Here is a 16,185-nt window from a genome sequence, read left to right on the forward strand (position 1 = left end):
AATTAAAGCTATCATTCATATAATTATTTCGATAGGGATTATCTCATTTTATACTCACAATACTCTCCTACATTATTTGTTATTAATTTCAACTTAAATATAAGAAAACCAAGGGTAAGTGGCTTTCCCATAGTGACTAAATAAATAGTAGGTGTTAGATCTTAGAACTAGCCACAATATTGAGATTAAATACATATAGGCTCTCCATCATGCTTTGTCTCACATAACTCCAATCATTTATACTGAGCTTAGGATCAATCAAAGTTCTGGATCTTTTCTATTTGAAGCACTGATGATCCAGGTCACTATTATTCTACCCTTATGAAACTGAATTGTCTTTTTTTTTTATGTTTATTTATTTTTAAGAGAGAGAGAGAGAGAGATCATGAGTGGAAAGGGGCAGAGAGAGAAGAAGACACAGAATCCAAAGCAGACTCCAGGCTCTGAGCCGTCAGCACGGAGCCCGACGTAGGGCTTGAACTCACGAACCGCGAGGTCATGACCTAAGCCGAAGTCAGACACACAACCAACTGAGCCACCCAGGTGCCCCTGAAACTGAATTGTTAATTCTACTTACAGGAGTTCACATTTGGGCATGTCCAACTGCATTTAGTTGGTTTTATCTTTGGTCAAGAAATATTCATTTGAAATTTCAATTCTGTCTATTCTTACTCAGCTCTTTCGGTTCTCTACTTTGGGTATACGCAAATTTGATCACCTGTATTTGTCTCCGTCAATGTTTTTGACTTAAATGTTAAAAATAGGAAGATAAAAATATGAAACAGACACTTGGGACATCACCAAATGGAACTTCCCAGGTGGCACCATCTATCTCTATACTGCACTCCTATCTTTCCTGTGCACCACAAACTCTCTTTTGTGTCGATTGGCTTATTCTTTTTAACAGCACATTCTGTGCACTTGAAGTTTAACATTATACAAGACTAATGTAGGGGCAGAAAAGTTTTCCCTTCTTCCCTTCTAGGTTCTTTGGCTGGTCTAATAATTTAATTGATCTATGACAGGGTAACAGGTCTAATAATTTAATTGCTATATGACAGAGTAACAGGGGGAAAAGAAACAAATATTTAATAACATGTATATATCTTGTATACCTGGGATAGACTCAGGAAAACTGAGTAACTCCCCGAAATGGCCATCACCTTAAAGACCACCTTTAGCTAAAGACATGAGAAGATGTTGAGGGTAGGGAGTCAGTTCCAGGAGGTAACCCAGGAAAAGCAGTAAGAGTGAGGTTGTTGTGTAGATTTAAGCCATTGCCTTCTTCTTTGATAGGAGTTTCTAGACACTGACTCATCCCCTTCATCTTGGCACAGCGAGAGAGACACCCTTATGCAAGCAAGAGATTTCCCTTATGCAAGTAAATACCTCTCACAGAAAGGTAACTTCTACTCAGTTTTCAAGGCCTACCTATGTCTGCTGTTTCTTAAAAAATAACCAGTTTAAAATAATCCCCCTGCCAAACAGACACAGTCGAGGGTGGCAAATTCTGCTCCTCTTTGCTGGTTTAGAACGAACAGCCATTTCCTCTCCAGAAGAGATAACCACCTTCCCTTTGTTTTACTTCCAGGCATTCTCTTAGGTAAGCTTATCCCAAGAATCTATCGCAGCGTAATTCAATATAACTTAGGTTTTTGTACCTTGCTGCCCAATTAATGCAAATGTATTAATAACCAAATTTAACATGTTAGATATTTGTAACTCTCCAGGCAGTGAAATATAAAATACTGTGGCTGGGTCTCAATTAAGTCTGTTCACCAGTAGTTCAAGATATATATTGGTTATCTTGCCACAATATTTTTAAAGTAATGTTTACGTGTGAAGAAAGGAAAAAAGTTTACAGCGGACGACTAGCAAAACCAAGTACTCATTCCCACTATACCACTGACTGTCCATTTTGCTATCATTAAGCCCTATTTGCAGTGATGGTAAAATGCTTCTAGTTAACATTACATATTCTTTCATTCTTTCATTCTTTCACCAAACATATTAGCTCATCTTGCACCATGCATGTCCCCAGCATATACTAGGTACCGTTAACCTTAAAAACTGACAGTCATTTTACCAGCAAAAGACAGATTTATTGAGGAATAGAAGAGAATCGCAGTCTGGGACAAACAAGCTGTAGCAAAACTGTGTGCAATCCAGGGAACAAAGTAAAGGAATGCTTTTTAAAGGAGAAAACGGTAAGTTGGGAAGGCTGCTATAAACTAAAAGCCCATTGGAATAAACTTGGGGTTTGAGGTATGGTGGCTTCTCATTGGCTGAGCTGTTGTCCAGGACAGGGTGGGGGGCGGGGGGGGGGGGGTGGTGAGGAAAGTGTCTCTTCCTCCAAATAGAAGAATAAAGTAGTGTCCATATGCAAGGTCAAATCCATCTCTTCCTGTTGGGTCTGCAATTGACTATGAGTGGTAGGGCCAAAACTTCCCAACTCCATTTTAGTGACGTTTACTGTTACTAATTTTCACAGTACTAAACAGGCACAAATGCACAGTCCCTGAAGGCTAAGGGCTCATAGTTCAGAAGAGGAAATACTAAAGCAAATCCATATCAGAGTGCAATTTTATAAGGGCCCTTACTCTAAGTGTTATGGAAAGCACAGAACATCATGCAGTAGAGAATAGGGCAAGCTTCCTACACGACGAGATGCTTTCATTTGTCTTGACAATAAGCAGAGATCAGGCCTGTGTTCTAGGCAGAGTAAATGGCATGTGCAAAGGAGCTTGAGAAACCTGACACGCATAGAGAAGATAAAGTCACGTGATGCAGCTAGAACAAAGGAGGCAGGTGGGTGAATAGAAATTGATGAAGCTGGAGAGAATAGTCAGGGTCTCATCATGAAGAACGTGTGTCCCATTCCAACAAGTATACTTTTTACCGTGAAGGCAGTAAAGAAAGTAGGCAATATGGGAGTCAGGGAGTTTAAATGGGGGTCACTATCAGTGAGCAAGCCAGAGATCTAGGGAGGTACCAACCTAATAGAGGGATAGCAGAATGCAGTAACGGTCTAATAAAGATGGTGGCTCCCAACATTCATGTGCATAAGAATCAGCTGGGGAGCACTTTTTTTATATAAGTTTATTTTTTTGAGACAGAGGGAGAGAGAGAGCATGAGCAGGGGAGAAGAGAGAGAGAGAGAGAGAGAGAGAGAGAGAGAGAGAGAGAGAGAGAGAGAGAATCCCAAGCAGGCTCCTTGCTGTCAGCACAGAGCCCAATTTGGGGCTCCAACTCACAAACCATGAGGTCATGACCCTAGCAGAAACCAAGAGTCCAACACTTAAGGGACTGAGCCACCCAGGCACCCCAGCTGGGGAAGCATGTCTTAAATACACATTAATGGACCCAAACCAGACCTGCTCAGAGTTTATGTTTTTCAAAGCTCTCCTGAAATCTTATCATGCAATAATCCATGAATGGCATTTGGGAACCACAATTTTTCCCCTAACTCTATAGTTAGGTGGAACATAAAAATAGTTTCAGTTGTACTTATTTCAAGCAACGGAACAGATAGCTATAAGTTCCATCAGAAAGAGTGAAAATTTGGAGAGTGGTAGAAATTTTTTAAGAAATACAATTTTATTATTTCCAACTGCTTAGAGCAACTAGCCAAGAGAACAAATATTTACTGGTCGAGGTAAATATGCTAATGTATCACAATGAAAATGACTAATTTATAAGTGTTTGTAACTCACATTTATAATAAGTTGAATCTATTTTCACTGTATAAGTTTGCTCCCTTTAGTAGGTTAAATATTACCATTATAATCTTCCTTAAACTTAGTTTTTGCAACCTTTTTATTCTTACACAGTGGAAGATAAACTTCAGTCTAATCTATGATCAAAATATCATAAATTCTAAATCAGTGCTCTCTGAACTAATTTTATTTTGCTATATAGTCTTCTGACATTCAGAAAATTCTACATTAGGAAAATACTTCATCATATGACCATTTCTCTTAGGTAAATCGTAGCAAATTCTATCTGCTAGGAAATTCAGACTATCAGTATTTGTGCTTAAATATCATTTTTAGGTACTATTTCTATTTTAAATAAATATGAGTTACATTTATATGTTTTGAAAGCTGTGTCTCCCTGTCTTTGTCTTGGCTGAGAGGAAAGCTTCTCATCTTATTCTGTCTCCATTCTTCCATCCTCAGAGCCCAAATATCTATCTATCTATCTATCTTAATTTTTTTTAATTTATACCCAAGTTAGTTGGCATATAGTGCAACAATGATTTGAGGAGTAGATTTCTTTTTTTTTTTAAGTTTTTTTTTACATTTATTTATTTTTGAGACAGAGAGAGACAGAGCATGAACAGGGGAGGGGCAGAGAGAGAGGGGGACACAGAATGGGAAGCAGGCTCCAGGCTCTGAGCCATCAGCCCAGAGCCTGACGCCGGGCTCAAACTCACAGACCACAAGATCGTGACCTGAGCTGAAGTCGGACGCTCAACCGACTGAGCCACCCAGGCGCCCCGAGGAGTAGATTTCTTAATGTCCCTACCCATTTAGCCCATCACCCCCTCACAACCTATCCAGCAACCTTCTGCTCCCTATATTTAAGAGTCTCTCATGTTTTGTCCCCCTCCCTGTTTTTGTATTATTTTTGCTTCCCTTTCCCTATGTGCATCTGTTTTGTATATATTAAAGTCATCATATGAGTGAAGTCATATGATATTTGTCTTTCTCTAATTCAATTAGCATAATACCCTCTAGTTCCATCCATGTAGTTGCAAATGGCAAGATTTCATTCTTTTTGATTGCCGACTACTACTCCATTGTATATATATGCCACATCTTTATCCATTCATCTGTTGATGGACACTTGGGCTCTTGCCATACTTTGGCTATTGTCAATAGCACTGCTATAAACATTATGGTACATGTGCCCCGTCAAAACAGCACACCTGTGTCCTTTGGATAAATACCTAATAGTGCAATTCCTGGGTGATAGGGTAGTTCTATTTTTAATTTTTTGAGGAACCTCCATACTGTTTTCCATAGTGGCTGTACCAGTTTGCATTCCCACCAGCAGTGCCAAAGAGATCCTCTTTCTCTGCATCCTCGCCAACATCTGTTATTGCCTGAGTTGTTCGTGTTACCCACTCTGACAGGTGTGAGGTGGTATCTCATTGTGGTTTTAATTTCTATTTCCCTGATGATGAGTGAAGTTGAGCATCTTTTCATGTGTCGGCTGGCCATCTGAATGTCTTCTTTGGAGAAGTGTCTATTCATGTCTTTTGCCCATTTCTTCACTGGATTATTTGTTTTTTGGGTGTTGAGTTTCATAAGTTCTTTATTGATTTTGAATACTAACCCTTTATCTGATATGTCCTTTGCAAATATCTTCTCCCATTCCGTCAGTTGCCTTTTAGTTTTGCTGATTGTTTCCTTCACTGTGCAGAAGCTTTTTATTTTGATGAGGTCCCCGTAGTTCATTTTTGCTTTTGTTTCCCTTGCCTCCAGAGATGTGTTGAGTAAGAAGTTGCTGCGGCAGAGGTCAAAGAGGTTTTTGCCACTTTCTCCTCCAGGATTTTGATGGCTTCCTGTCTTATGTTTAGGTCTCTCATCCATTTTGAGTTTATTTTTGTATATGGTTTAAGAAAGTGGTCCAGATTCATTTTTCTGCATGTTGCTGTCCAGTTTTCCCAGCACCACTTGCTGAAGAGACTGTCTTTATTCCATTGGATATTATTTCCTGCTTTGTCCAAGATTATTAGTTGGCCATACGTTTGTGGGTCCATTTCTGGGTTCTCTATTCTGTTCCATTGAACTGATTGTCTGTTTTTGTGCCACCAAATGCCTTTTTATTCAATGTAATAACAAGCTCCCTGGAGACAGAAACTCTGTGTCCTGTTTGCATTTAGTCCCTAACTCAAAGCTCAGGGCCTGGACAGGAGAGATACTTGATATGTATTTGTTTATTAAGAAGAATCATTCTCCCTTCTTAACCATCAGCAAAGGGTTTTACCCAGATTCATCTAAACACATAGACATCTGCTTCAGCCAACACAGGAGGAAGCCAACATAGAAACAAAGCTTTTTTTTTAACAGCTGTATACCAATCAACCATAATAAAGATTATTACTTGATCTTCAGGGGAAAACTTGTGATGTCATCATCGATTGCTGACAAATGCTGACACCATTAGAACTCCCAGAGGAGAGTCTTGCCCTGGCTCTGAAACTTCTGTAGCGGTTCAGACATCACAAGCAGTCCTTCTCATGACTCCAGAGCCCCTTAAAATTGACCTGACGGAGGAGCCAACCACATTTGAAAGCCACTGTATTGGCACATGAAAAAACCAGCATGTTGGCTACACTATAACAATCTTAGTTTAGCTTTTTCAAGAGTCAAACTAGTCAAACTATGACTAGTTTAGTAAGATTAATCCTCATGACCTATAATAATAACAATCGAGGCAGACATGAGTTGGGCACTTATTTAGAGACAGGCATTGTGCTAAGCACTTTACCTAATCTCAGCCTGATAACAATTGACCAGTGTTGGAATTATTAATGAACCCCATTTTACAGGAGAAAATGAGGAAACTGACTTACGTAACTTGCCCATGGCTAAAAAGCCATTAAAGGTGGTAGAATCAGGCCATCAATCCAGTTTGACTTCAGAGCTCTCACATTTCCTCTGTGCCACTTATAAAATTATCTGATCTTGAGGAAAAAATAATTGGTATCTCTTTGCTTCACGAAATACAGTTGACCTTTGAACATCATGGGGGTTGGGGCACTGACTCCCACACAGTCAAAAATCGGTGTATAAATTTTGGCTCCTCCTTTGAAGCAGCTAGGTGGCTCAGTCAGTTAAGCATCCCACTCTTGATTTTGGCTCAGTTTATGATCTCACGGGTTCCTGAGTTCAAGCCCCACATCAGGCTCCTTGCACTGACAGTGCAGAGCCTACTCGGGATTCTCCTTCTCTCCTCTCTCTGCCCCTCCAGTATACACAGTCTCCCTTAAAATAAATAAATAAACTTTAAACAAATTTTTTGGCTGCCCTAGAACATAACTACTAATAGCCTACTATTGACCAGAAGCCTTACTGATAACATAAACAGTCGATTAACACATATCTTGTATGTTGTATGTATTATATACTATATCCTTACACTAAAGCAAGCTAAAGAAAAGATTATTAAGAAAATCATAAGTACTGTACTATAAAACACCTATGTATAAATGGAGCCATGCAGTTCAAACCTATGTTGTTCAAGGGTCAACTATATTTCCAAGTTTGAGAATTTGGCTGGATAAGAAAGTCAGACATTTAGTCTTACCAAGGACATTGTACTTGACCATGCTGAAACATCCAGAAATATCAGTTTGACCCTAGTCGTATACAATTTGAAGCTAGTGTTTGAAAATTAAAATGATTTATTGATCCAGAGTTCAGGGTCGTTGTATCCTTGTGTATGAGGCAGAAACCACTTCATATTCTAACGCAAACTCCCTTGACATTCAAGCACTTACATACAGTTAACATCACACCAAACTGTAATCACCTAGAAAGCTGGCTGACCCTAAACTGACTAGCTTTTATCAAGCCATTTGAAACTGAAATAACGGTACAATCTGAGCCTTGATTCCAGACTAGGAAAGGTAAACACATTGTTCACATTCAAAAAGGCATTTGGCTCCTGACCTATAGCAGGCATGAATTGTGGATGGATGGATGGATGGATGGATGGATGGATGGATGGATGGATGAGGAGAGATAGAAGGAATGCATGAGGGAGATGGATCCTCAAAACGTAGACTTAGTTAGCAAATATTCTACATACCACTCCTAAATGACATGATCTGAGCACAAACATTGTTTTAGCTTTGGTAACTCATATTCGTACTGATAATCCTGAAATTAGGACACAGTGAGGCCCAATGCATATAAAGAGCTTTGCTGATAAAAGAGGAAAGGTCCCACAGTTTATTCTTCTTTAAGTCTTTGAAATCAAATCCAACCTCTTGTGCAGAAAACTCAGGTGTGATGGTGAGTGTGCCTGTGTCGGTTATCTCGCTGCTAGAAAAGCTACCCTCAGTGCCTTTCATGTACTGCGGTGAATGGGGAGTTTTAACCAACAGCTTTGCTGAAGCTTGTAGCTTCCTTAATAACACAGACAATAACAACACTGTTGAGCATCCAGTAGCTGCCCATTTTATAGATGAGAAGACTGAACCTCACTGCACTGACTGGTCCGGGCCACACAGTCTAAAGAGAGACGGATTCAAAGCCGTGTCTAACTCCAACAACCAGATTCCTTCAGCTAGTCCAGGCTGCCTCTTTCAGTGCTGCCAAAGATTTAAGGAGGCTGGATCTAAAGGTTTGGCAGGAAAGTAACAATTCTTCATGAATAATGATGAGAGAGAAACATGCACAACTGAGTTATTATGGTGGCAGGATTAGAGTTCAATATTTACTTTCCTTTATTTACTATTCTGTGGAAACGACAGAGTGCTGTTTCTGTATCACTGAGTAATCTATTCCAATTAATTCACGAGTTCCTGCAACTTTTCCATTTCATTACATTGCACCCTAACGTTGCATCATAATAACAACTACTGTTTGCCTGAATTATGCCTTAGTCTGCAGAAGCATTAATTGAGGAGTTCCTGGGTGGCACCATTTAAATTTTCTTGAGCAACCCTCTTTGATAACATGCCGATTTCAGGGACATTGAATCACCACACTTAGCTCTTACATAATTTAACATAAAGAACATTATCAGTATGCACAGCGCTTAGAGGAAACTATAAACTCAACCATAGCATGTGCTGTCTGCGGTTTTACCAAAGTATAGTGGCTAAGATTTAGATTCAAGTCGAAGATGTGATGGATGCTAATGCTGTTCACTTTTAGCACTTGAGGAAGGTTGGTTTCCATAAAGCGTAAAATGAAAGTGGGGCATTCAAACTAAGATGTGAAAACTACCTGCTCCCAGAAGTATTCATTTTAGGTACAATTCTCCAGAATACTTCCTCACCAGTATCCCAGAGTTTGTTGGTTCCTAAAGAGGTGGAAGGTGGAGATAGGCTCTCCAGAGGGAGTTCCGGAATGGGGCTAATTGTCACAATGGCTGGCATTAAGCAGGTAGAGAGGTGCCCAATATCCTGCAATGTGCCCAAACGAGGGTTGTCCCCACCTCCTATCCACCAGGGGCAATAGCCCCTCCAGTGAACAACATTGGAGGACCCCAATGAGGCCCTCTCACACGGGATGATGGAACATATAAGCCGCACCTCAGCACCCAGACACTGTAGTCCCTCTACAGCAGTGAAAGACGATCACATAACCCAAGGGTTTGACTCGGAAAAAGAGTAAAACACCAAGGGATCATTTTAAATGTAACATGATTATCACTTTTTTTTAATTTTCTTCTTTAGGAAAATGTTGAAGATGGCCGAGCAAGTATCTATCAATCTGTCATCAGCAACACCAGCAAAGAAATGTCCTGTTTCAGTGACTTTCCAATGCCTGAAGACTTTCCAAACTTCCTGCACAATTCTAAGCTCCTGGAATATTTCAGGATTTTTGCCAGAAAGTTTGATCTTCTAAAATATATTCAGTTCCAGGTATTGTATTTTGGGGGGAATGGCTTTCTCCACATGGGTTCAGCTCACATTTAGAGAAGTTACTCTGGTAATTAAGAAAAAGTGAAGAAAACAAAATATTTCAATCCAATTCTTTGCTGAAAGGTAAGAGCAAGATAGAAAGCCCAAAAGGTAGTGTCACTAACCCCGATATTATAGATTACATGCACATTAGCAGAAGAGGAAAATCACCTGTTAAAACTAAGGATTTGAATAATGATGATATTGACCATGAAACTGCACTTAAGCTAATATCTATAACCCCTGCAGACCCCTAGCCTCATTTCCCTTGAAAGAATAGAAGAAGAAAATCAAACTGCTATTTCATTTTTGGATCTTCTCTGTAGAAATGGAATTGCTGAGAAATACGTATGAAATAAACTCACAGCTCTCCATTCATTTCATAAGCCTGTAGAAACTATTTTTGGTCTTTGGGGCGGGGGGGGAAGGCATGGCACATTCTCTGGCAACATAAGGCTGGTTGGATCATTTTTAGATACAATTAGAACCACCTTTCCTGTGCTCCCTCAAAAACAAATAATCAACAAGAACAATATTCTCACTATACATGCTGGATTTTTATCAATAACCTACACTCTGAAAACTAGTAACTGTGCTTAGGAAACAAAATTAAATTATACCTCTGGATAAATAACTGTGAGTGAGCTTATTTTCTTGTAACACAAGAAAAAAAATCTCATTTTCTCAGTAATTTCATTTTTGTTCCAGGTTTGCATTCTATTAATTTATAGTAGCTGATTGTGGTGGAAATCTATATTTGTAACTACCATGAAAATGTATCTGATGTAGTTTTCCCCAATGCCTGGCAGAACCATCCTATGAATAACAGATTTTTTTGTACCAGAAGCTTTAATAGGTCTTTGCCCATTTGACTATCAATTTATTTAACAGATATATTGCCCTCTTATGATATAATTTGCGTTATGTGTTCTTTGAAAGGTCATGTTAAAGTTGCAAGGGAGCTGTTTCTTTTGTTTATTGCATTACTGCTGTTGGATTCCTGGAGATTAGAGAGGGGTTAGGAACACTCATTTCCATTATTAGTCTCTTGGTACAAGTCATAAGATATTAGGGCTCCACTCGATCTATAAAAGCTCTGTTTCATTTCTAATAGCCTCCTGAGTTGCACTGAAGGTGTTAGTTCCCAAAGCACATTTTTAGTAGCAATAACCCACAGTGCTTTAGCTAATATACTACCTTAAACTGCAAATCTGAATCTTTTCTCATAGCCAACAATGCCCAGACATTTTATAATACGTTAGCAAACTTTATACTAATAGTCTATATATTTTCTTAATTGGCACAGCTTCAAAAATTGCCAACCCAGCGTTTTTTTAGATATCTGAAAATTTGAAAAGCAGGTGTATGGGACTCAAATACTTGTAAGCAAGAGAAGCATGCCATGACTCTAGAAGTAAGAAAAACTTTGTTTCCACTTGACATTGTTTCTTTTTTTTTTTTTTTAAATTTTTTTTTCAACGTTTATTTATTTTTGGGACAGAGAGAGACAGAGCATGAACGGGGAAGGGGCAGAGAGAGAGGGAGACACAGGATCGGAAACAGGCTCCAGGCTCTGAGCCATCAGCCCAGAGCCCGACGCGGGGCTCGAACTCGCGAACCGCGAGATCGTGACCTGGCTGAAGTCGGACGCTTAACCGACTGCGCCACCCAGGCGCCCCGACATTGTTTCTTAAACACCAAAGATGTATAAGCTTTATGTGCATTTACAAATTCATAGACCTCCAGTGAGCTACATTAAAAAAAAAAAATTAATGGGGGTGACTGAGTGGCTCAGTCGGGTTAAGCATCTGACTCTTGATTTCAGCTCAGGTCATGATCTCATGGCCTGTAAGTTCAAGGCCCACATCAGGCTCTGTGCCGACAGTGCAGAACCTGCTAGGGATTCTCTCTCTCTCTCAAAAATAAACTTAAAAAAAGGATTTCCTATTAAAAAATTAATGAACATAAATTATTTCATCCAAATGAGATCATGAACTATATTGCTATAATGATGTACTCTGTTTTAAAAATAATTAATATGAACAGCTACCATTCATGGGATGCTGACAATGTGCCAGGCACCATACAAAGTGCTTCACACGAGATGTCTTCTCTAGCACAGATTCTGCACAGAGGTGGACACATAAAAGTTTCTTAATCAATACTGACTGTATGATCACTTGAATAATAAACATGTGTTTTGTATCTTGCCCAGAACTTGTCTGTCTCTCTCAAGTCCTTATTCAGTCCTTAACAGACAGGTTCTCACTGCTGAGTCAGGCCTCTTGCACAAAGTACCGTATCCTTGGTAGCTCCCTGCCAAATAAGAATGAGAAGGGGACGCTTCACAGTCTCTGTCTTCAGTGAGTTGAAATGGATTCAAATGGAACCGAGATGGAGTCTGCCCATCCCCACTCCCAGGGTACTACTGAATGAAGCCCCTGTTATGCCAGAGGAATGCTCAATGATGCCTTCTCTGTGTTCGTTCAAGACAACCGTCCTCAGTGTGAGAAAACACCCAGATTTCTCATCCTCTGGCCAATGGGAGGTTGTTACTGAGAGCAACGGCAAGAAGCAAAGCGCTGTCTTTGATGCGGTTATGGTTTGCAGCGGCCATCACATCCTCCCTCACATCCCACTGGACTCCTTTCCAGGTGAGGCCTGCGGGGATTCCCAGCTTTTTGGAGTAGGTCTTGTTGGGGAGGAAAATTTTTCCTTCACCCTTCCACATTCTTTTGGCTAGTCTCAGAGTTAAATTGACAAGACAGACTAAGAGGAAAAAGTTTAATTTAATTATGCATATAGAGACTCCGTAAGAACATGAGGTCCACAGGCAGTCAGGCAATTGAGGCTTGTGTGCCATTTTGAGCTAAAGAGAAGGGGGCATGGGTTAAGGACTTTAAAGGGAAGGAAGTCAGTTCACAGGAAGGTGAAAAAGCCTTCTGTTTGATGGCCCATCCAGAAACAATGGGACACAGAGAGGAAGTTTAACAAACAGACTTTGCTAAGTTCCTCCCTGTCTACCTCCCCTAGTTCATATTATACTGTAGTTATCGACAGTGACAGCTCCCTCCCAGGAGCAGGTCCTCTGTCTAAATTCTTTTAGGCAGTCGGGGGAAGTCAAAGGTTTTTCTGTTTTAAGGAGGCTTCTGTTCCTTAAAAATTACTAGCTTAAAATAATTCACATGCCAAGGAGGCTCATTTCGAGGTGATGAATTTGGCTGCCCTACAGTGTCCAGGTATTTTATATGCAGATTGGATTGACAGGCAAAATTAGCTACTGCAACGGGACATAATATTAAGATCTGGATAGAGCCAGAAAGATGAAAAGCTCCACACGCCATCTTTGTTCCCATTGACCTCTGGGTCTTCATGACACAGGGACTTCGGCCAACTTCCTCCAAAGTCACTAAATCTTCCCTGGGATTTCAGAGAACTTTCACCCACATTGGTTCTCCATTGGCAAGGCCCTTATATCCATGTGCCTACCTTGGCCTTTATCTAGCCTACCAAACCCTGTGACTCTGTTATATCCTTGGAGACTTTTCCTCAGAGCCATGCCCACAGACAGGGATATTGAGGAGATTTCCTGGCAATAAGTGCTCCTATAGGACACTGATGGACACAGAGAGAGTGAAGGAGAGGGATGTAGCCAATGGAACCCCACATCCATCTCTCCTGGTACTTCACAGGCCCTTCTCTCAGAGAGCATACTGCCTTCTCAAGGCCCTCAGGGGAATGTCTAATACAGTGGTTCACAGTCCAGACCTCACACTCAAACCACCTGTGGAGTTTCTAACATCCTAATGACCCCCAAAAGTTCAAATGATATAAGGTAGGCCTAGATCAATTAAGGGTTGCTCAAGTGATTTTAATATACAGCCAGGCATAAGATCTTCTACCCCAAAGCAAACAGAATCACCTGGTGGGCTTTTAAAACCACAACTTGCTAGGCTCCACCTCTGGTATTTCCAACTCAGTAGATACGGTGTCATGAGGCTGAGAATTTGCATTTCCAACAAGTTTCCAGGTTCCAGCTAATGATGCTGGCCAAAGGACCACACTTTGAAAACTAATGATCTAAAGGTTCTTTCAAGCAACCCACGATCAAAGACAAATACTTTAATAAAGTCATATTTTCCTGGGAAAGACAGAGAGAGGCTTGTCTTCAAAAAGGTTTGTCCAGTGAGTTACTGACTTACCGCAATGTAGGAAGTGTCCTTCAATTTCTAGGTGCCTGTTTTTAGTTTATTTTCGTTTTTGTTTGCTTTTGCAAAATAAGAATGATAAATATTATTCAATTATTACACAACTACAATAATAGCACTTCACAATATGTCAAATAACATTTAAAAGAATACATGTGTTAAGTGATATTAAAGTATCACTATACAATCCAAAATAGGATAGGGATGGCTCAGTCGATCTGAGCGTCTGACTCTGACTCAGGTCATGATCTCACTGTTCATGGATTTGAGCCCTGCATCAGACTGCACTGACAGTGCGAAGCCTGCTTGGGATTCTCTGTCACCCTCTCTCTGCCCCTACCCTGCTCTTTCTTTCTCCCTCTCTCCTTCTCAAAAATAAAAAAATTAACAAACAAAAAAATAGGATAATGGGTAGTGAGAAGCCAGCATCCGACTCTGCTGTATTCATTGAAGCCATTTGTTTATTCTCTAATAAATATATAAGCTGCAGCCTCTGAAATCAACTCTTTTGGTCCTGTGCCATATGCTAGCATTTCTTCTATACTTAATTCTTTGAGTCTGCCAATCGGTCTTGCCATTGCAACTCCCCTAAGAGGGGAAGAGGTAAAATAAATAACTGACCCCAGAAAAGAAAAGCTGAAAATGCACTTTTACTGAAATGTACGTGGTTCATGGATTTCTCTCTTCTTCCCCTGAAGGTATTGAGAAGTTCAAAGGCCAGTATTTCCATAGCCGCCAGTACAAGCATCCAGAGGGATTTGAAGGGAAACACATCCTGGTGATTGGACTAGGAAACTCGGCCTCAGATATTGCCGTTGAGCTGAGTAAGAAGGCTGCTCAGGTGGGATGCTCTCTGCTTATCTTGTACCATGGAGGAAGGGAAGAAGTACATATTGGAAAACCCCAGCCACGTAACCAAAAAGCTCCATTACTCACTGATTAGTTGGTTAGTTGGTTCCTACAGTGCGGTATCATTAAAAAAAAACCTGGTAGTCAGGAAGCCAAGGTTTACCTCCCAGCCCTGCCATTAATCAGCCATGTAACCCAGAGTAAGTCTTTTTCTCTGAGCCATATATGTGATATATCACCTACACAGTAGATTCCTCCCACAAGGGACAATGCCCTGATTTCAACAGCATTCCTTTTTGCTTACCAGGTTTTTATCAGCACCAGACATGGTTCCTGGGTCATGAGCCGTATCTCCGAAGACGGCTATCCCTGGGACATGGTGTTGCACACCCGGTTTATCTCCATGCTCCGAAATGTCCTGTCACGATTCAAAATAATTCGAAAATGGATGATGGAACAGCAGATGAATCGGTGGTTCAACCATGCAAATTATGGCCTTCAGCCTCAAAACAAGTAAAGTCATTTTGCTTTTTCATGTTATACTCATTGATAAAGCAAGGGTGTTAGAGGTGCCTCTTGGTAAAGAGCCAAATTGCTAACACAGCATTTCAAACTACAACCTAACAGTATGGGTATTATAGACATTCCAGGATTTGAATTCCAAATTTGTGCTGCATACCTTTTAAAAAGTAAATACTTAAAGAGATGAAATAGAAAATATTATGAACTTTTTTATGGTTGAGTAATATTCCGTTGTGTACGTATACCACATCTTTTGTATCCATTCATCTGTCAATGGACAATTAGGTTGCTTCCATATTTTGGCTATTGTCAATAATACTGCAATGAACATTGGGTGCATATATTTTTTTTCAAATTAGTGTTTTCATTTTCTTTGGGCAAATACCCAGTAGTGGAATTACTGGATCACATGGTAATTTTATTTTTAATTTTTTGAGGAAATTCCATAATGTTTTCCACCATGGCTGCACCAATTTGCATTCCCACCAACACTGTATTAGGGTTCCTTTTTCTCCACATTCTCACCAACACTTAGTATTTCTTGTGTTTTTTATTTTAGTCATTCTGACAGGTATAAAATGATATCTCATTGAGGTTCTAATTTGTCTTATGATTAGTGATGTTGAGCATCTTTTCATGCAGTTGTTGGCCATCTATGTCTTTTTTTGGAAAAACATCTTTTCGGGTCTTCTGCCAATTTTTAATTGGATTACTCGGCCATAAAAAAGAATGAAATCTTGGCATTTGCAACAGCATGGATGGACCTAGAGACTATAATGCTAAATGAAATAAGTTAGTCAGAGAAAGAAAAATACCATACGATTTCACCCAGGTGTGGAATTTAAGAAAGAAAAACAAAAAAAAAAAAATAGACTCTTGAATGCAGAGAACAAACTGGTGGTTGCCAGAGGGGAGGTGAGTGGTGGGATGGATGTAATAGACCAAAGAGATTAAGAGTAC

General features: G+C 40.0%; 1 protein-coding gene and 1 long non-coding RNA gene across 4 annotated transcripts in view; one reads left to right on the forward strand and one right to left on the reverse strand.

Annotated features, from left to right (window-relative positions):
• The window catches only part of LOC125154985 (uncharacterized), a 229,689-nt gene that overhangs the window by 133,124 nt on the left and 80,380 nt on the right, over nucleotides 1–16,185 (reverse strand). The window lies entirely within an intron of this gene.
• The window catches only part of FMO2 (flavin containing dimethylaniline monoxygenase 2), a 30,605-nt gene that overhangs the window by 5,182 nt on the left and 9,238 nt on the right, over nucleotides 1–16,185 (forward strand). For all 3 annotated transcript variants that reach the window (XR_007148008.1, XM_047839702.1, XM_047839703.1), the window contains 4 exons: nucleotides 9,419–9,607; nucleotides 12,138–12,300; nucleotides 14,553–14,695; nucleotides 15,011–15,216. Coding sequence is in view for 2 of the 3 variants with exons in the window: in XM_047839702.1 (XP_047695658.1) it covers nucleotides 9,419–9,607; nucleotides 12,138–12,300; nucleotides 14,553–14,695; nucleotides 15,011–15,216 (701 nt within the window). In the remaining variant the exon portion in view is untranslated. The remainder of the gene's footprint in view (nucleotides 1–9,418; nucleotides 9,608–12,137; nucleotides 12,301–14,552; nucleotides 14,696–15,010; nucleotides 15,217–16,185) is intronic.

This window comes from Prionailurus viverrinus, chromosome F1 (genome assembly GCF_022837055.1).
Source record: "Prionailurus viverrinus isolate Anna chromosome F1, UM_Priviv_1.0, whole genome shotgun sequence".
Taxonomy (NCBI): Eukaryota; Metazoa; Chordata; class Mammalia; order Carnivora; family Felidae; genus Prionailurus; species Prionailurus viverrinus.